Source organism: Scyliorhinus canicula, chromosome 12, assembly GCF_902713615.1.
Source record: "Scyliorhinus canicula chromosome 12, sScyCan1.1, whole genome shotgun sequence".
NCBI lineage: Eukaryota > Metazoa > Chordata > Chondrichthyes > Carcharhiniformes > Scyliorhinidae > Scyliorhinus > Scyliorhinus canicula.
In genome coordinates, this window is record NC_052157.1 from 61,862,448 (window position 1) to 61,884,559 (window position 22,112).

Here is a 22,112-nt window from a genome sequence, read left to right on the forward strand (position 1 = left end):
GCCCGCTGGCAGGAGGTCCTACCCGATGCCCTGCACTCCATTCGGTCGCTCCTCTGTACGGCCACGAACGAGACCCCTCACAATCGTTCGTTTGTCTTCCCCAGGAAGTCCACCTCTGGGGTCTCGCTTCCACCCTGGCTGACGACTCCGGGTCCAGTCCTACTCCGGAGGCACGTGAGGAGCCATAAAACGGAACCAATAGTCGAGAGGGTCCACCTGCTGCACGCAAACCCTCAATACGCCTACGTCGAGCACCCCGACGGCAGGCAGGGTACAGTATCCCTGCGAGACCTGGCACCCGCTGGCTCTCCCACCGATCCTCCCACCGACCCCCCCCCCCCCTTCTACCGACGCTCCCGGCCCTACACCGAACGCCGACTTTGACAGCGCCCCCTCCATAGCGCCCCCTGCCCCCCAGCCGACACCGACCACCCATATCACTCCTGATACCCCCCCCCCCCCCTCTCCAAGGCGGACAAAGCTTCAGTCAACCGTGCTCCCGGATAGACCACCATCGGAACTGACCGCATCCACGGCGCCACCACCGGAGCGGCGAAAGTCAACACGGACTATCAGACCACCACAAAGACTGAACTTATAATTTAAAAACACTTCATCCCCGACGGACTATGTGTTTTTTTAAACGGGGGGTGAATGTGATTATCGGAATACCTTGCCCCTTTAAGAGGCTTGGCCTTGCCCCTTTAAGAGGCTTGGCACCCTGGGGGACTCCGCCTCTGGCTACGCCCCCTGGGAAACAGTATTTAAGATGAGACTCCATTTTGCGAGCACACTTCTCTTGGATGCTGCCATTGTTCAATGCTTATTAAAGTCTTTGATTACTGACCTAACTTTTGCGTCGTAATTGAGAGTGCTTCACCCAGGTAGAGGGGTCAGTCACCAGGGGGCATAGGTTTAAGGTCTATGGGCAAAGTTTAGAGGAGATGTGCGAGGCAGGTATTTTATGCAGAGGGTGGTGAGTGCCTGGAATGCACAGCCAGGGGACGTTGTGGAAGCAGATACGTTAACAGCATTCAAAAGGCATCTCGATGCATGTGTGGTATGGGTATAGAGGGATACGGCACGAGGAAGTGCTGAGGGTTTTGGCCAAGGGTGATATCATGACCGGTACAGGCTTGGAGAACCGAAGGGCCTGTTCCTGTGTGGTATTGTTCTTTGTTATATCCATACTCAGTGAGGAATTGAGTCCAATATTCTCAATTCAAATCCAGTTTGAACTAGTGTGGGTTCAGAGGGAAACAACAATGACCATCTAGAGAATTTTGGGATATTATTAATGTTCGGGAAGAATAAGATTTACAGATCACAACTTCAGGATGTCGCACAGATTTTCATAGCTACTGAAAGAGTTTTTGAAGGGCATTTGCTGTTGTACGGACCCTCTGACAGTGCAGCACTCCCTCAATACTGACCCTCTGATAGTGCAGCTCCCCCTCAGTTCTGACCCTCTGACAGTGCAGCACTCCCTCAGTACTGACCCTCTGACAGTGCAGCTCCCCCTCAGTACTGATCCCCAATAGTGCAGCGTTCCCATGGTACTGACCATAAGATAAAGCAATGCTCCCGCTGCCCTGACCCTCCGATACTTCAGCGCTCCCTCAGTACTGACCCTCTGACAGTGCTACACTCACTCAGCACTGACCCTCCGACAGTGCAGTGCTCCCTCAGTACTGACCCTCTGGCAGTGAAGCCCTCCCTCAGTGCTGATGCTCTGACGGTGCAGCACTCCCTCAGCACTGACCCTATGACAGTGCAGCGTTCCCTCAGTACTGACCCCCTGACGTGCAGCGGTCCCTCTGTATTGACCCTCAACAGTGCAGCCCTCCCTCAGTACTGACCCTCCAACAGTGCAGCGCTCCAGCAGGACTGAATCTCTGATAGTGCAGTGCCTCTCAGTACTGACCCTCTGACAGTGCAGCACTCACTCTACTGACTCTCTCACAGTGCAGCACTTCCTCAGTGCTGCCCCGCTGACAGTGCAGCGCCCCTCAGTCTGGCCTTTGATAGTACAGCGCTCCTTCAGTTGACCCTGTGACAGTGCAGTATTTCCTCCGTACTGACCCTCTAACTGTGCAAGCTGTTTCGACCTGAAAGTTTTCTAATTAATCGTTAACATATTTTCCAATTTGATGCCTAATTCCTTTAATTCCTGTTTTTCAATAGTTTTGGAGACAGCTCCTCCTGCTCATGACCGTACTAATCGCTGTAAGCCATGAGTACATAAAACAAGGTATGTAATAATATACGCACCATTAATTCTGTATGGAATATTTATTTATCTTCCATTAATCTTGTATCACTATGAAAAACTCCAGACCCAGGTTGCATTGGGATATACCATTCATGTCAAATGGAAGACGAAATTCACTTTGTACTCCATCACCTTCCCCAATCCAAAATATAACCATAGCCATCTGAGCCAAAATAGTGCAGCAGATAGAATAATGAGTGAAGTAATTAACCACTAATTGTCAGAGTTGTCAATGAGAACAGCAGACACAGCCCCAAGTCATTAACTTTGTTCACCCAGTGGATGTCATCAGAGGATTCTAGGTTGTGGTAGCACATCAATATTATTATTTTTTTCTTCATTCTTTCACGGGATGTTCGTATCGACGACATGGCCAGCATTTATTGCCCATCCCTAATTGCCGCTTGAACTCAGCGTACTGCTTGTCCATTTCGGTGAGGCAATTCAGAGTCAATCACATTGTTGTGGGTCTGGAGTCCCATGTAGACCAGGCTAGGTAAGGATGTCAGATTTCCCTCTCTCTAAAGGACTTTAGTGAACCAGAAGAGTTTATTACCATCACATTGCTCGCGTGAGCCATTGTATTCCAATATTATCTGACGCACACACAATGTTACAGCTCAGAAACAGTCCACTTGGCCCCTCTGTTCTGCCAGTGTTTCTGCTCAACAGCAGCCTTCTCCAACCCCCCTCTTCATTACACCCTATCACCATCTCCTTCTATTCCTCTCATGTATTTATCCAGCTTCCTTTTAAATACATCAACACCATTTACCCCAACCACATTCTCCCCACTCCCTGTGGGAGCAAGTCCCACACATCCCAATGCTCCCTGTGGAGTGTGTCCCAGGTACTCCAATGCTCCCTAGTTGAAAATGTTTATCCTGAATTTCCGACTGGATTTGCCTTTGCGACTTCTTAAACATTCTGGTGCCTTCTGTTTACAGAAATCAATAACACTATCTTTTGTAAACATTAATTTCATATGTTCAGATCCCAGGTTCTTTTTTTAAATTCATTTATGGGATATGGGTGTTGCTGGCTAAACCAGCCCCGCGCTCCCCCCAGGACCCCCCTGGGGCCCACTCGCGCCGCCTGCTCCTGCCGGCACCAGAGGTGTTCTGATTCCCACTGGCGGGAGAGGCCTGACAGCGGTGGGACTTCGGCCCATCGCGGGCCAGAGAATCACCGCGGGGGGCCCACTGACCGGCGCGGTGTGATTCCCACCCCACCGATTCCCGGATGGCGGAGAATTCCAGCCACAGCGGGGGCGGGATTTACGCCGGCCCCGGGCGATTCTCCGACCCTGCGGTGGGTCAGAGAATTCCGCCCAAGGTATAGAGCAAGAGAGTGGAGTTGAGGTGGGCCAACCATAATCATACTGGATGGGGGGTCAGGCTCAAGGAGCCAAATGGCCTCCCCTTGATCCTATTACCTGCTTGGCACAAGTGAAAACTTACCCAAAGTATATTGTGTTTTTTCTTTCAGTATGTATTGGAGAAACTGCAAATATAACATTTGAAGAATATGTGGCGACGTTTCCGACTCCATTTCTGAAGCATGGAATGAGCAAAATAGTTTGCATAGCTACAAACTGCAGTGAACCATACAGTATAAGTTTTAACAACAGATCTGTCTCCATTTACATCCATGGTGTTTCATCCAATCATACTGGTCTATATTATCTGGAGCATGGGAACTCCAAGAGAATACATTTTGAATTAGTATTAAATAATGGTGAGTTTAAAATAAATTGCGTTGATCCTGCTTTGTGACAAATGCTTCCTTTCTCATCAACAGCTCTTCATTTAATTGGTCCAAAAATAGAGGGAATACATTAAGAGCAAGTTCATGGTAATGACTAGGGTATCTGGAAAAAACAGCAGTTGTCAGTGATGAAGAGATACAATGTCAGTGAGTTCTGATTTTCCTGATGTTGATTGGTGATTAGCTCTGCTCCACCAACAGCTTCACTAAAGAACAAATCGCCAGTTCCCGTCCGAGTTTCATACACACCGTCCCATACTGGGGATACATCGCCACTGGGTCAAAATCCTGGAAGGGTCAGTACTGAGGGAGTGCTACACTGTCAGGGGGCCAGGTCTGAGGGAGCGCTGCACTGTTGGAGGGTCAGTAATGAGAGAGTGCTGGACAGTTTGGACCCGAGGAGGCAGAGTTTGGAATGAGCTGAAGCTTGTGGAGGGCAGAATGTGGGAGGTCTATCAGGCAGGGTTGCCAATCCTGCAGGATTGGGCTGGAGGCATCAGGAATGAAAGATGAATCTCCTGATTGCTGTGTGCAGCCTTGGAGAAAAATCATTGGAACATTAAAGAAAGATTGTTTTAATAAAAACATCCTAAAACTTTTCTCTGCGAAATTGGTAGAAGAATGGCTGTTTGGCTGACAGGCGAGCATCATTCAATTAGGAGATCGAGCCCGTTTGCTTTCCAATTGGGTCATAGCTGGAGTGTAATGAAAACCTCCAGGAAAAATTCACTCATAATTGACATCCCTCCAGACAGGGGTGCAATGGAGGTGAGGTGTACGGAGGTAAAGGATGCATGGACAAGGATTTCAGCAGCAAATAAGCTGGCACAGGGGTGGGAATGAGTAAATAGAGAATCTATTTCACCTATCTCTTCAACGGAGCATTTTTTTTCCTAGATTGTCCAACCCCAGAGCCAAGTGAAACTCTCATGGTTGATCAAGACCGACAGCAGAATGGAAGCACAGGTAACACACTCTTACATTTTATATTTTTCATGGCTTTGTTTGGTGATACTGAGGCACTCTCCTCACCCACGTTGTTGCACTGCCAGGGAGATTCATTCAGTTCAATCTTTGAACTTAACCAGAGGCTGGGGAATCAAGAAGTGGGCAGGAACAGTGATATGTTATGCAGAGCTCAGAGGGAATTGTAACAAGATAAAATGGTGCAAGACAGTCATGTGGTGCAGTGGGTAACATCCCTGCCTCTGAGCCAAAGACTCTATGTTTTAAATATTACCCCGGAACTTGATTGTTCATAAAGCAGCCAAGCAGGCCAAGAATCAACCTGCAAGATCCTCCAACACACACCAATGGAGGTGGAAACATCAGTCATCCATGTGATGGAAAGAGAATGAGACCCTCCACCAGCACTCTCCATAACTTCACTCAATGCCTGTTAAAGGACATGTTGTCACAACAGCATGGACTCCCATTCAAGGTGAGGCTCTACAGAATTTATTTTTGCATTAATCTGTTACTTGTGACTCTCTGTTCAGTCTGAGGTGCATCGTAGAACGATGTGTAGTGAGGGGGACGCTGCCGTGTCAGAGAGTTAGTACTCAGGCAGTGCTGCACAGTCGGAGCATCACTGAGCAGCATGATGGCACAGTGGTTAGCACTGCTGCCTCAACAGAGCCAAGTTCGATTCCAACCTCGGGTGACTGTGGATTTTGCATGTTCTCCCAATGTTGGAAGGTCAGTACTGACGGAGATCTGCACTATCTGATGGTCAGTACTGAGGGAGTGCTGCACTGTCGGATGGATGGTACTGAGGCAGCGCTGCACTGTCTGATGGTCGGTAGCAAGGGAGCGCTGCACTGTCTGATGATCTGTACTGAGGGAGTGCTGCACTGTCTGATGGTCAGTATGTGGGAGCGCTGCACGTCGGAGGGTCAGTAGTGAGGGAGTGTTGCACTGTTGGAGGGTCAGTACTGAGGGAGTGCTGCACTGTGGGAGGGTCAGTACTGAGGGAGTGCTGCACTGTCAGTGGGCCAGGTCTGAGGGAGCGCTGCACTGTTGGAGGGTCAGTAATGAGAGAGTGCTGCAATTTCAGAGGGCCAGTACTGATTCAATGCTGCACTGTCAGCAGATGGGCACTGAGGAAGCGCTGCACTGTTGGAGGGTCGATACTGAGGGAGCCCTGCATTGTTGGAAGGTACATACTGAGGGAGCGTATCACTGTCAGAGGGTCAATACTGTGGGAGTGCTGCACTGTCGGAGGGCTGATACTGAGGGAGCGCTGCACAATCGGAGGGTCAGTACTGTGGGAGTGCCGCACTGTCGGAGGGTGGGAACTCAGGGAGCGCTGCACCTCCGGAGTGTCAGTACTGCGGAAGTGCTGCACAGTCGGATGGTCAGTATTGAGGGAACCCTGCACCATCGGAGGGTCGGTACTGAGGGAGCGCTGCACTGTCGGATGGTCGGTACTGAGGGAGTGCTGCACTGTCGGAGGGTCAGTACTGGGGGCGCATTGCAGTCGGGGTTATAGAACATAGAACAGTACAGCACAGAACAGGCCCTTCAGCCCTCCATGTTGTGCCGAACAATGATCACCCTACTCAAACCCACGTATTCACCCTATACCCGTAACCCAAACAACCCCCCTTAACCTTACTTTTTAGGACACTAAGGGCAATTTGTCATGGCCAATCCACCTAACCTGCACATCTTTGGACTGTGGGAGGAAACCGGAGCACCCGGAGGAAACCCACGCACACACGGGGAGGACGTGCAGACTCCGCACAGACAGTGACCCAGCTGGGAACTGAACCTGGGACCCTGGAGCTGTGAAGCATTTATGCTAACCACCATGCTACCGTGCTGCCCACGGGGGGGGGGTTCAGTACTGAGGGAGTGCTGCAATGTCGGAGGGTCGGTACTGAGGGAGCCCTGCACTGTCGGAGTGTGGCCACATAGGGAGTGCTGCACTATTGGACGGTCAGTATTGTGAGAGCGCTCCACTGTCGGAGGGTCAATATTGTGGGGGTGCTGCACTGTGGGCGAGTTAGGACTGAGGGAGTGCTGCACTGTTGGAGGGTCAGTACTGAGGGAGCATTGCACTGTCAGAGGGTCAGTAGTAAGGGAGTGCTGCACAGTCAGAGGGTCAGTACTAAGGGGGTGCTGCACTGTCAGAGGGTCAGTACTAAGGAAGTGCTGCACTGTTGGATGGTCAGTCCTGTCAGAGCGCTGCACTGTCGGAGTGGGTTACTGACAAGCCCAGCACTGTCGGGGGGCCAGCATTGAGAGTGCGCTGCACTATCGGAGGGTCAGTACTGACGGAACACTGCACTATCAGAGGGTCATTGCTGTCGGAGTGCAGCACTGTCGGAGGGTCAGTACTGAGGGAGTACTACACTGTCAGATGGTAAATAATGAGGGAGTGCTGCACTGTCAGAGGGTCAGTACCGAGGGAGTGCTGCACTGTCAGAGGGTCAGTACCGAGGGAGTGCTGCACTGTCAGAGGGTCAGTACCGAGGGAGTGCTGCACTATCAGGGGGTCATTGCTGTGGGAGTGCAGCACTGTTAGAGGGTCAGTAATGAGGGAGCATTGCACTGTCGAATATTCAATGCTAAGGGAGTGCAGCACTGTTGGAAATACTTTTTTCATTTTCCATGGGGCGTGGATGTCACTGACCAGGCTAGCATTTATTCCCCACCCCTAATTGCCCTTGAACTTAGTGTCTTACTCTGCCATTTCTGAGGGCAGGTAAGGGTCATAAGAATCTAAGAACTAAGAGCAGGAATAGGCCATTTGGCCCCTCGAATCTGCTCCACCATTCAGTAAAATCATGGCAGATCTTTTTGTGGACTCAGTTCCACTTACCCATCTGCTCACCATGACCCTTAATTCCTTTTCTGTTCAATAATCACCCGCGTAGCTGTGGATTTGGAGTCACATTTAGCGTAGACCGGATAAGGGATGAGAGATTTATTTCCCTGAAGGATATGAGTGAACCAGGTGAGTTTTTACAATTGATAATAACTTCATGATCGCTGTTATTGAGACTAGTTTACAATCCCGGGTTTATTAATTTAATTTACATTCCACCCGCTGCCGTGGTGGGATTGGAACCTCGTCTATGCCTCTGGATTACTAGTTAATTGGCATCGGCACTGAACCACAGTGTGAAGGAGGTTACACAGATGGGGAGAGGGGCTGCAGAAGTCAAGGAGGTATTTGAAATCAGAGTGAGAATTTAATAATCAAGAATCTCTGGATGGGGTTTCAAAGTAGATCAGCAATCACAGCCAAGGCTGATGGGCAATTGGTTCTTGCCGTGAATTGGGAGACCGATGAACTAATATTAATCAGTGTGCAATGTACAAATACATTCAGCCTGAAACAGTTTACTGGAGAGCTGGGGAATTCATCACCATCGGCAGAGGGCAGCAGTGAGACTGGACTGTTCAATGTTAATTATCACTTACTTTCTCAAAGTCCAAGGTACCAATATATGTCCGTGCTACTGTGTGACCTCAGACAGAGAATGTACATAAGGATGGGTTTCTGTTCCCTGAATATCGAGACTGGGTTTGCCAACGTGTAACATGTCAATGCTCTGTGTTGCCATGTTGCATTCCATCGTTACGCACCGAGAGGGAGAGAGGATGAGATGAAAGGTTCAGGGAGGAATTTGAGAGCTTTGGGCTCCAGGATGCAGAAGCCACTGCTGCCAATGGTGGAGCAATGCAGAGATCTCAGAGGGTTGTAGGGCTGGAGGGGGTCAGAGAGGTGGGGAGGGTTGTCGGGGCTGGAGGAGGTTACAGAGATAGGGAGAGTTGAAGGGGCTGGAGGAGGTTACAGAGATAGGGAGAGTTGAAGGGGCTGGAGGAGGTTACAGAGATAGGGAGGGTTGAAGAGGCAGGAGCAGGTTACAGAGTTCTCAGAATGTTGTAGGGGCTGGATATGAGGTTACAGAGATAAGGAAGGGACAAGGACATGGGGGGGGGGGGGGGGGGGGGGAATTGGATTTGGATGAGGGTTTTGAAATGGAGGCATTTCCAGACCCGGAGCCAGCATAGGTCAGCAAGTGGGGTGATGGGTAAATGGGGTTCGATGACAGTTTGGACCCGAGGAGGCAGAGTTTGGAATGAGCTGAAGCTTGTGGAGGGCAGAATGTGGGAGGTCTATCAGGCAAGGTTGCCAATCCTGCAGGATTGGGCTGGAGGCATCAGGAATGAAAGATGAATCTCCTGATTGCTGTGTGCAGCCTTGGAGAAAAATCATTGGAACATTAAAGAAAGATTGTTTTAATAAAAACATCCTAAAGCTTTTCTCTGCGAAATTGGTAGAAGAATTGCTGTTTGGCTGACAGGCGAGCATCATTCAATTAGGAGATCGAGCCCGTTTGCTTTCCAATTGGGTCATAGCTGGAGTGTAATGAAAACCTCCAGGAAAAATTCACTCATAATTGACATCCCTCCAGACAGGGGTGCAATGGAGGTGAGGTGTCCGGAGGTAAAGGATGCATGGGCAAGGATTTCAGCAGCAAATAAGCTGGCACAGGGGTGGGAATGAGTAAATAGAGAATCTATTTCACCTATCTCATCAACGGAGCATTTTTTCTCCTAGATTGTCCAACCCCAGAGCCAAGTGAAACTCTCATGGTTGATCAAGACCGACAGCAGAATGGAAGCACAGGTAACACACTCTTACATTTTATATTTTTCATGGCTTTGTTTGGTGATACTGAGGCACTCTCCTCGCGCACGTTGTTGCACTGCCAGGGAGATTCATTCAGTTCAATCTTTGAACTTAACCAGAGGCTGGGGAATCAAGAAGTGGGCAGGAACAGTGATATGTTATGCAGAGCTCAGAGGGAATTGTAACAAGATAAAATGGTGCAAGACAGTCATGTGGTGCAGTGGGTAACATCCCTGCCTCTGAGCCAAAGACTCTATGTTTTAAGTATTACCCCGGAACTTGATTGCTCATAAAGCAGCCAAGCAGGCCAAGAATCAACATGCAAGATCCTCCAACACACACCAATGGAGGTGGAAACATCAGTCATCCATGTGATGGAAAGAGAATGAGACCCTCCACCAGCACTCTCCATAACTTCACTCAATGCCTGTTAAAGGACATGTTGTCACAACAGCATGGACTCCCATTCAAGGTGAGGCTCTACAGAATTTATTTTTGCATTAATCTGTTACGTGTGACTCTCTGTTCAGTCTGAGGTGCATCGTAGAACGATGAGTAGTGAGGGGGGGGGGGGGGCGGAGTGACCACCAGCGAGCCTGGATCCATCCGCCATGTTTGTGCGGGGCGGCCTGAGGGAGGGCGGCCACCGCGCATGCGCTGGTTGGCACCGGCCCAACTGCGCATGCGCGGGACCCGAGTCTTTTACGCGGCGTCGGGTCTCTGACGCCGGTCACGCACTCCTTCATGGCGCCCCCTAGCACATGGCGCCCCGGGCGACTGCCCGAGTTGCCGGTACCTTGAGCCGGCCCTGGTCAGCAGTGAGGGAGTGCTGCACTGTCGGGTGGTCAGTGCTGAAGGAGCGCTGCACTGTCAGAGATGCAGAAATTTTTTCATTCTTCCACAGGATGTGAGAAACACTGGCAATGCCACATTTATTCTCTATCACTAATTGTCCCTATTCTGAATGTCCCGTCATCCCATGCAGAGGGTAGTTAAGATTCACCACATTGCTGTGGATCTGGAGTCACACATAAACAAGACCAGGTAAGGATCGCAAATTTCCTCCCTGAAGACATTCATGAACCAACTTTGTTTTACAACAATTGGTGATTATTTCATGATCACCGTTACATGGATTACATAGATTACATAGAATTTACAGTGCAGAAGGAGGCCATTCGGCCCATCGAGTCTGCACCGACTCCTGGAAAGAGCACCCTACCCACGGTTAACACCTCCACCCTATCCCCATAACCCAGTAACCCCACCCAACACTAAGGGCAATTTTGGACACTAAGGGCAATTTATCATGGCCAATCCACCTAACCTGCACATCTTTGGACTGTGGGAGGAAACCGGAGCACCCGGAGGAAACCCACGCACACACGGGGAGGATGTGCAGACTCCGCACAGACAGTGACCCAAGCCGGAATCGAACCTGGGACCCTGGAGCTGTGAAGCGATTGTGCTATCCACAATGCTACCGTGCTGTCCCTATCAGTCCTGGTGTCTTGTTGAAAAACAGGAAGCATTCAAGGGACTCTATAGATGCTGCCTAAAGCAAAGTTCCTGTAAGTAACAAAATTAGGATAGAGGTGATGGCCCAAGCCGGATCAAATCTTCAGACGAGTAATTTCATTCTCATGTTCCTGGTTAGTGACAATATGGTCTGTTTAAGCCTGAAAAAAAAGAACTAGAAACCATTTTGTCAACCCTGAAAGCCACCCCCACAAACTACTCAATTCCACATTCCTGAACATCAAATGTAAAGCCCGAATTTAATCTGTGGCCCAGGCATAAAGCCCGAATTTAATCTGTGGCCCAGGCATAAAGCCCGAATTTAGTCTGCGGCCCAGGCATAAAGCCCGAATTTAGTGTGCGGCCCAGGCATAAAGCCCGAATTTAGTCTGCGGCCCAGGCATAAAGCCCGAATTTAGTCTGCGGCCCAGGCATAAAGCCCGAATTTAGTCTGCGGCCCAGGCATAAAGCCCGAATCTAGTCTGCGGCCCAGACATAAAGCTCAAATTTAGTCTGCGGCCCAGGCATAAAGCCCGAATTTAGTCTGCAGCCCAGGCATAAAGCCCGAATTTAGTCTGCGGCCCAGGCATAAAGCCCGAATTTAGTCTGCGGCCCAGGCATAAAGCCCAAATAGAGTCTGCGGCCTAGGCATAAAGGCCTAATTTAGTTCTGTGGCCCAGGCATAAAGCCCAAATTGAGTCTGCGGCCCAGGCATAAAGCCCAAATTTAGTTCTGTGGCCCCAGGCACAAAGCCCATAATAAACTGAAACTCCACCCTAAAATGAGAATGCTCTCCCTGCATCACAGGCATAAAGCCCAGGCAGTAACAAAGCCCAGCGACATGTATTAACAATTTACCACAGCAGCATAGAAAGCTGGGCCTAACAGTGCCAACTGAAATACAGGCTTAAAGCCAATCTCATGTCAATTCTTCAAGATTGTCTGCAAGATTCTACAGCCACCTATCTCAGCCACAAGTTTAACAAAGACTTTTAAAACCGAAGTCAAAGCTGGCTCGGACTCAACTCACTGTTCCGGTCAGTATTAGATTAGCCTTCACAACTTGATTCAACCCAAAGATGCCATGTGGAATTTTCTTTAAATTCCCCATTAATTCAAACACTTAGCTGTTGCGAAGTGAACTTCAGCTGGTACCACGATGTCCTGAAAACAGCCTTGCATGCAAGGACGGATATTGAACCTCAGCCTATTTGAGTAAGAGAGAGAGAACACGAAGAGCAAAACAATATTTGTCCGGTATGAAGCACATCAGCGCTCTCTAGAAAGCATGGTCTAAGCCATATCATCTTCCTGCAGAAACCACGTATTATGGGTACTTGGTTGACATTCAGATGCCTGAAAGATAAAACCTAGACAACGTTGCCCACCCCAGTAAACCCTTGCACACAAAATTACAGCCACAGCCAGATCAAATTAACCAAGCTTTCAATTTGCAAGTTTAAAGTTACTGGCCTCTACATACAAACCAGCCTCGCTCCCGTTTTCTGATCTGACCTCGCTCGGTCCAGTGAGTTCAACCCTCAAAAAGCAGATTTCTCTTCATCCACACAGCACTCGCCTCATCAGCCCCCTGCTCTGAACTTCTGCCACTGTGCTCCTTCAGGGACTCTTCATCTGTACTGGCTACCTCACTGTTGCTTTCACGATTTCTTCCTATCCAAACCCCTTCCTCTGAAGATCTTCATTCTTAACCTGCCCGTTAAGGTGGCCACATTGCTTCATCTGTTCATTCTGGTCGACTTCCCCATCAAGTCCACTACAGGTCACAGTCCTTCAACGGATACATGCAACACTTTCATTAAAGCAAAGTTCCTGACAATCTTCCAGTCATGAGACAATTTTACAATTCCAGATCTTTTGATTGAATTTAAATACCACCAGCTGCTGTGGGGGGTGGGGGGGGATTCGGACCCTTGCCTCAAAAAATTAGTCTGGATTACTAGTGCAGTGAAATCAGCACTGCACCACAGAGCAGAGCAGGTTACGGAGGTGGAGAGTGGGCTCCAGGAAAACTTGTAGAGATTTCAAAATCAGGTCGAGAATTGTATAATCAAGACTTTTCTGTATGGGTTTTCCATGTAGATGAGCGATCACAGACCATGTTGATGGGCGAATGGGTCTTGCTGTTAATTGGAATACCGACTAACTATCAAACAGTGTGCACAATGTGAGAATACATTAGTCTGAAAATGCTTACAGGAGAGTTGGGGAATTCATTGTCATCAGCAGGGGGCAGCAGAAAGACGGGGCTGATCAATTTTCCCACGGTCCAGGGCACCAGTGATGAAGTCTGTGTTACACTGTGACCTCAGACAGAGAATGTTCAGAGCAGGGAGGATTACTGTTCCCTGAATATCGTGACTGGGTTTTTCACCGTGTAACATGTCAGTGTTGCGTGTGTCGTATGTTGTAATGATGTATTGCATCGTTCAAATTACAACAGTGAGAGAGCGAGTGAGAGAGAGATGGAGAGTTTAGGGAGAGACCTTAAGAGCTTATGGCCCCAGGCAACTGAAGAGACAGCCACCAAAGGTGAAGTAGTGGGAAATGTGGGATGCTCAAGGAATCAAAATTAGAGGAATGCTGAGAATTTGGAGAAGTTCAGTATTCAGCAAAGGAGGATTTAATGACTCGGAGGGGACTGGTGGTAAACGGACATCGATTTATTTCCACTATTTACAACGGTCTGCACTATGCAGCATATCGCTCCCAGTACAATCCTAGCTGGGAGGACTAACCATATCGCTTTTATGTTAGCTCATAACGAGACTCAGGTATTTGGCCTCCGCCGCCTACTGGGGAGCCCGTACTCTACGGGTCCCACAGGGTGATCAGTGGTGGTTTCCCTGTGGTCCTCTGGGGGGTATGACAGAGGGCAAAGAGATTGATTAAGAAGGAAAAAAGTACAAGAGTAAACTTGAAGTAACATAAAAGTGGACTGTAAATGTTTCTTTAAGTATATAAAAAGAAAAAGGTTAGTGAAGATAAATGTTGGTCCCTTCCAGCCCAAAACTGAAGAATTTATAATAGAGAACAAGGAAATGGCAGAGCAATTGAACAATTACTTTATTTCTGTCCTCAGGATGGAAGATACAAATAACATCCCAGAATTGCCAATGAATCAAGGGTCTATTGAGAAGGAGGAATTGAAAGTAATTAGTATTACTAGAAAAATAGAAATAGTGTTGGAGAAATTGATGGGCCTAAAATCCGATAAATCCCCAGAGACTGACAGTCTACTTCCCAGGGTGGCCATGGAAATAGTGGATGTGTTGGTTCGCATCTCACAAAATTCTGTACATTCTGGAGCTGTCCCAGCAGATTGCAGGTTAGCAAATGTAATCCTGCTATTTAATCAGGAGGGAGGGAGAAAACAGGGAATAACAGACCAGTGGTAGGGAAAATGAGTCTATTTTAAAGGATGTGATAACAGGGCACTTAGAAAATATCAACAGAATCAGACAAAGTCAGCATGGATTTATGTAAAGGAAACCATGTTTGACAACCCTACTGGGTTTTTTGAGGACGTAACCAGCAGACTAGATGAGGGTAAACCAGTGGATGTGGTTTATTTGGATTTTTAGAAAGCTTTGGATAAAGTCCGACATAGGAGGTTAGTGTGCACAATTAAAGTGCATGGGACTTGGTGTAATATATTGGCATGGATTGAGAATTGATTAATACACAGGAAACAGAAAGTAGGAATAATGGGTCTTTTTCAAAGTGGGGTCCTGCAGGGATGTGCTTGGACCCCAAATATTCACGATATATATTAATGATTTGGATGAGGGAACCAAAACTAACATGTCGAGGTTTGCTGAAAGCACAAAATTTGTGGGAATACGAGTGTTGAGGAGGATGTTGAGAGGTTTCAAGGTGATTTCCACAAGTTGAGTGAGTGGGCAAGTACATGGCAAATACAGTATAATGTGGATAATTGTGGAGTTATCCACTTCGGATGGAGAAACAAAATGAAAGATTATTTAAATGGTGATTGTAATGAACTCCAATTGGCTTTATTAGTTGGCCAATTGGAGTATGAGCTCCCTCAATGATAGCTCATTGAGGGGGCCCATATAATCACCTGTGTAGGCTTTGTGAGCCAGTCTTAAGTTGACTGGACTGCTAGCAGCACTGTTTGTAGCTGCTCCTGTAATATCGTTATTGTAAATAAATATTGGTGTGGTGACGGAACTCCTGCCTCCCGTGGATTACTACAGTGGCGACGAGGTAAACTACGAATTTTGCAGAGACCAGTTGCCGCATTCGGAGGGTAAGCCTTGCCATTTTAAAAATGCCGTTTTTTGGGAGGTTAGAGGCATTCGACCTGGCTATTGAGGACTGGTCCCAGTATGTGGAGAGAATCTGTTACTTCTTCCGGGCAAATGATATACTGACGGATGAAAGGAGACGGCTTATCCTGCTGTTGGCGTGCGGACCCTCCGCTTTCGCCATTATTCGTAGTCTGACTTATCCCGATGCGCCGGACACGAAAACTTTCCAAGAAGTAACGGAATTGGTGAAAGAGCACTACGACCCAAAACCACCCCTCATTTTGCGTAGGTACAGATTCTACACAGCGAAGCGGGAAGACAGGGAGTCAGTCACGAATTTCTTGACCCGCCTGAGAAGGCTGGCGGAAAAATGTGAGTTCAGCCCGACGCTAAATGAAATGCTTCGGGACCGGTTAGTGTGTGGTATAAATGACCTCACAATACAGAAACGCCTGTTGGCGGAAACGGAGCTAGACTGCAGGCAGGCGTTACAGCTCGCACTGTCCCTAGAAAAGGCAGCAAGTGGGGCGCAGGAACTACAGGGCACGCCAATGGAGGTAGATACCTGTGAGAGGGACTACCACAACGGGTCCTGCTACCAGATAGCCACTCTCAGGAAAAACCTGAGGAATAGAAGGAAAAAGGAAAGCCCCAGAACTGCCCCCAAGTCTGCCAGGACTAACTGGAGACAGAGGGAAGTGCCGGCTGAGGCTCCCCCAACAGAGAAGGACCGTTTCTGGCACCAGACAGAGTGGGGTAACAGCGACAGAAACCCTAGAAGGAGGTGGCAAAAAAGGAATAGCAGGTGGGGACGCAGGGAAGTACACAACCTAGACGCCCCATCCTCTTCCGAAGGGGAACAATTATATAATATTACAACAAAGAAAGCAGAGCCCATTAGGATTACCCCACGGGTGAACGGGCGGCCGACAATAATGGAAATAGACACGGGTGCGGCCGTATCAGTAATGGGAGTGGCAGCATTTAGAAAAATCAAAGATGGACTCCAGCCACTAACCCTAACAAAAACATCGACGAAACTTAAAACCTACACGGGGGAACCCCTGGAAGTTCTAGGCATGACTCATGTACCTGTGGAATATGAGAAACAATTGCTCAGAGTACCGTTGACGATAGTAGAGGGCTCCGGACCGAGCTTAATTGGACGGAACTGGCTGAAAGACCTAAAATTAGATTGGATGAAAATTTTCCAGAGTGGAAGTGGGCAGTTGAGTGGAGTACTCCAGAAATACCCAGAGGTCTTCCAGGAAGGTTTGGGGGAAATCATAGGCGTCAAAGCAACTTTGCACGTGGACCCAGAAGCCCTTCCGAAATTTTGTACGGCCAGGCCGGTACCTTTTGCATTAAAGAAGACAAGTCAATACCCCCGATTGCATCAGCTAGAATCCAACGATGGGCGTTGCTACTGGCGGCATATAGATACGTTCTGGAGCACAGACCGGGAACGCGAGTAGCAAATGCAGATGCTTTGAGCAGACTTCCCCTCCCGGACACTCCGCCGCAAATACCAAAAGTAGAGGAGACAGTAATGACTCTAAATTTTTTGGATACCCTACCAGTAGACGCACAACATATTCGGTTGTGGACGCAAAAAGACCCAGTTTTAGCCAAGATGAAGCATTTACTGCTAACAGGGGAACTGGAAAGACCAGTGGAGCCCCAGATGCACCCATACTGGAGCAGAAGGGACCAAATAACTGTAGAAGATGGTATCCTATTATGGGGAGCACGGGTAATCGTCCCAGCTCAGGGCCGTCAGGCAATCTTAACTGAGTTACATCACGGACACCCAGGGGTGTCTAAAATGAAGATGCTAGCTCGAAGCTACATTTGGTGGCCAGGTTTAGACATAGACATAGCAGCCTTGGTACGTCGGTGCCAGGAGTGCCAACAGGGGCAAAGAGTGCCACCAGTGGCGCCATTGCACCCGTGGGAATGGCCAGGCAGACCGTGGACCCGCCTGCATATTGACCACGCCGGCCCATTCATGGGCTCAATGTTTTTGGTGATAGTGGACGCCCACTCCAAATGGTTGGACGCCCACCGGGTAAACACGGCAAGCACAGCATCGACAATTGAGAAGCTCAGGGCCACGTTTGCAACACATGGACTTCCGGAGGTATTGGTGTCGGACAATGGAACGGCATTCACAAGTGGGGAATTTGGAAAGTTCCTGAAGGAAAATGGAGTCCGTCACATCAAAACGGCCCCTTACCATCCAGCGACCAACGGCCTGGCAGAGAGAGTGGTCCAGACACTTAAAGCGGGACTCAAGAAGCAGCCGGCAGCATCAATAGACACAAAGCTCTCCCACTAGCTGTTTGATTACAGGACCACACCGCATTCCACAACGGGCATACCGCCAGCTGAACTCTTAATGGGAAGGCGGCTGCGAACGAGGCTGAGTCTCCTTTTCCCAAATTTAACGGGGAAAGTGGAGAAACAACAGGAGGCCCAACGCAGGGGGCATGATAATAGTCGGCAGCAGAGACATTTCCAGGTGGGGGCACCGGTTTGGGTGCCTGCTGTTCCTCTGTCGTTTCGGCTGTGCTCGCTTCTGCCAGGTAGGCCTTGAAGCACCGCAGCCAGTGGGAGAAGATTTCTTTGGCCTCTGCATCCTGCGGGTCGAGTTTCAGGCGTCCAGGCTTGAGGGCTGATTCCATGATCGACCTTGACTGTTCTTAAGTCGATTAAATTGATGGAACCATCAATTCACCAGACAGTGTTTCCGATATGAATATAGGCTTTAATCGACTTACTACAGAGCCAGCCTGTTACCCTTTGATAAACTCTCAGTGAACTGCAGGCTGACTCTGGACAAGGGTATTTATACAGCAGCACTAGGGGGAGGAGTCATGGGCGGAACCAAGGGTGGAGCCCTCTACAAGCTCCTGAGCATTCCCAGAGCTACTCCCCCTAGTGGTCGGATAACGCTACTGCGCTTACAAAGACATAGTGTGAATTATCATGTTACATTCACCACAGAACCCAACCACAGACATTTGGCCAGTGGGGAAAATAGCAGGAGCGCGTCGGACCGGCGTCGCGGGAAAAAATGGCGCAGCCCGCTATTCTCCCCACCGGCATGACATCGGAGAATCGTGGCCGTTGTTTTTTGTTTTCTATGAATTTACAGCTTCTGCTTTCTCTGCCTGAGTCAGCAGCAGGAGTAGGGCACAGATGAGGTTTTAAAGCAGTGATTTTTTTTCACTGTCTATCTGCACTGTTGTCTGGCTTCCAGGTAGGCAGATCTGTTGTGGTGGGTTGGGAGGGGGCTGACTCAGGTGGGGCTCGGGAAGGCTCTGTAATGGGGGATTTCTGAAGGAGGGGGCTCTGTTGTGGGAGTCTCAAATGAGGGGGTCTCTGGTGGGAGGCCTGATAGGGGTGAGGTGGGCATGATTTGCATTATGGGATGGGGGGTCATCCAATGGACTTTGGGGGCACCCACCTTGAAGACTTACCCCCTTGGCCACCGGGAGGTCCACCGTGCCAGGGCCGCACTGGGAAATACCTGCACCAATCTATGCCCACGTGAATCCAGGCCCAGAGGGATGGAGAATCTGATGCCCAGCCTGTTAAGAGAAAGCAAATGGGTCAATTTGACCTATTTGCACCCTTCAGCTGACACAGGGTAAAAACTTCGATTTCGCCAACAGCGGGAGATGGGAGAATCGGAAACGGCCGATCCCATTTTTTCCCTGAAGTTGGATTCTCCGCTGCATTGGAATCTCCGCTACTGGCAGAGGGCAACAGAGAATCCAGCCCTGGGAGTTCAGATGCCACCAGGGCATTTTCAGAATTTAAATGCAGTTTACTAAATTAAAATTTGGAAATATCAAGTTTGTCCCAAGTGATCATGGAGATGTTGTATTATTGGAAAACCCCAATTGGTTCACTAATGTCCTTCAGGAAAGGACATCTGCCGTGCTTATCCAGTCAGTTCTGTATGTGACTCCAGTCCCACCTTAACCTGGGTGACTTTTAACCGTCCTCTGACTGGCTCGGCCACTTCACTCCGTTTGTATCAAACCACTAGGCAGAAAGACCAGAATAAAACTGAACGGATCAGCAGCTGTGACCCAGGTATTGAATCAGGAAACAACACAGACACACCCAGCCCAGTCAACACTGCAAAGTCCCCTCACTAACATCTGGGGACTGGTGTCCAAGTTGGGAGAGCTGTGTGACATAGTCATACTCACAGAATAAACCCTCCATCCCAGACTCCTCGATCACCATCCCTGGGTATGTCCTGTCCCACCGGCAGAGGTGGGAGCAAGTGGTATACAGTCAGGAGAGAGTGGTCCTGGGAATCCTCAACATTGAACTCAGTGGAAAATAATAGTGATCCCAGTATAAATGATCCAAGGTGGAAACTTAATTTATATTTATTCTAGATTTCAGTGGGCTATTGGGTTTAATTAAAGGGGGGCTGCTGCTGGTCAGTGTCCAGTTGTCTCTATTGGAAAGCATGTATCAACCACATAGTGGGGCAGTTTGTGTGTGCACGAAGCTGTGGGGTGGCCTTGTGTATGTGTGATTACGGGTATCTAACCTCCCACATCCCTCAAGGACCAGAATTAACCAGGGATCTGTTTGTTCTGGGGATGGTTCTGAAACACTAGGTGATAAAGGTCCCGACTGTTAGTTTTCTTCATGTGTCCTCGTCTGTTCAAGGCCTTTGTTCTGTCTTTAGGGCGTGGACTCTCTACTGGAGCAAGAGCTGGATTGGGAATCGGAATTTCTGTTTCTGTGGTTGCTGGAATTGTGGTTTTCATAATTCTAAAAAGACAAAGCCGGTGAGTTCTAGAATGTTCCACTGTTTCCATTTCAACCTGTGTTTTGTTTTACAATGCTTAGTTCAATGTTGCCGAACTCTATGGGCGGGAATTCGGCCAACACCGAAATTGGGAAAGGCAATTGGTTTGAGAAGTGGTCCTGATGCTGAAATCATGGCCAGCGCTGGGATCATGTCAAGTTGCAATTCTCTTGTGCCTCCCAATGCATCCCACTCCACAGGTACAGTAAACGCCTTTTGCATATCATTAGCGGGCCTGGCCCGGTATTCTCTGGGGCCTCTGCGAATGCTCTGCGTCTGCCGGGTTGATTCCCAACGGCGAGGTTCATTTGTGCTTTTTAAAATCGGGAAACCGACGCCGTGCCTGATGAGGGAGAGAAAGAGAAGGTAGGACATGCAGAGGAGCGATTGTGGGCTGCCTGACCTAACACTGGCTGGGGGGTTGGGGGGGCCCTTCCAAGCCTCGGAGGGGAGGGCGACCAGGGGAAAGGCTGTAGGGCCAGGGTGTCTAGGCATGGACCACCATTGCCGCAGCCTGCATGACAGCCATCTTTCTGCGCACCCCACTGACCACCCACAGTAGCCCGTGGTTCTGCAGAGTGACACTGGCCATATGGATGCCCCAGTTAACTGACAGAGTACCCTTCATCGTCCAGTATTTCCCCAAAGCGAATGAACTGCGGCATCCTCTTTGCAGCCTTCAACACGTCATCGAACAAGACAAACATCTTGCCAAGGTCATCCTGTGGCTACAGGGATGGTGCAGGCGGGAGGGATTCAGATTTCTGGATATCTGGGGCTCTTTCTGGGGAAGGTGGGACCTCTATAGACAGGATGGTCTACATCTGAACCTGAGGGGCACCAATATCCTGGGAGGGAGATTTGTTAGTGCTCTTTGGGGGGGTTTAAACTAATTCAGCAGGGGCATGGGAACCTGGATTGTAGTTTTGGGGTACGGGAGATTGAGAGTATAGAGGTCAGGAGCACAGATTTGACTTCGCAGGAGGGTGCCAGTGTTCAGGTAGGTGGTTTGAAGTGTGTCTACTTCAATGCCAGGAGTATACGAAATAAGGTAGGGGAACTGGCAGCATGGGTTGGTACCTGGGACTTCGACGTTGTGGCCATTTCAGAGACATGGATAGAGCAGGGACAGGAATGGTTGTTGCAGGTTCCGGGGTTTAGGTGTTTTAGTAAGCTCAGAGAAGGGGGCAAAAGAGGGGGAGGTGTGGCGCTGCTAGTCAAGGACAGTATTACGGTGGCGGAAAGGATGCTAGATGGGGACTCTTCTTCTGAGGTAGTATGGGCTGAGGTTAGAAACAGGAAAGGAGAGGTCACCCTGTTGGGAATTTTCTATAGGCCACCTAATAGTTCTAGGGATGTAGAGGAAAGGATGGCGAAGATGATTCTGGAAAAGAGCTAAAGTAACAGGGTAGTTGTTATGGGAGACTTTAACTTTCCAAATATTGACTGGAAAAGATATAGTTCGAGTACATTAGATGGGTCGTTCTTTGTACAATGTGTGCAGGAGGGTTTCCTGACACAATATGTTGACAGGCCAACAAGAGGCGAGGCCACATTGGATTTGGTTTTGGGTAATGAACCAGGCCAGGTGTTAGATCTGGAGGTAGGTGAGCACTTTGGAAACAGTGACCACAATTCGGTGACCTTTACGTTAGTGATGGAAAGGGATAAGTATACCCCGCAGGGCAAGAGTTATAGCTGGGGGAAGGGCAATTATGATGCCATTAGACATGACTTAGGATGTGTTGGTTGGAGAAGTAGGCTGCAAGGGTT

At 49.1% G+C, this 22,112-nt stretch overlaps 1 protein-coding gene across 2 annotated transcripts in view; it reads left to right on the plus strand.

Annotated features, from left to right (window-relative positions):
- The window catches only part of LOC119975260, a 137,425-nt gene that overhangs the window by 108,804 nt on the left and 6,509 nt on the right, over window positions 1–22,112 (plus strand). The window contains exons 2-6 of one of the 2 annotated variants that reach the window (XM_038814952.1): window positions 2,185–2,251; window positions 3,761–4,009; window positions 4,937–5,005; window positions 9,615–9,683; window positions 20,217–20,319. In XM_038814952.1, the coding sequence (XP_038670880.1) occupies window positions 2,209–2,251; window positions 3,761–4,009; window positions 4,937–5,005; window positions 9,615–9,683; window positions 20,217–20,319 (533 nt within the window). In that variant the 5' untranslated portion in view covers window positions 2,185–2,208. The remainder of the gene's footprint in view (window positions 1–2,184; window positions 2,252–3,760; window positions 4,010–4,936; window positions 5,006–9,614; window positions 9,684–20,216; window positions 20,320–22,112) is intronic. The other variant, XM_038814954.1, reaches the window with a different exon arrangement.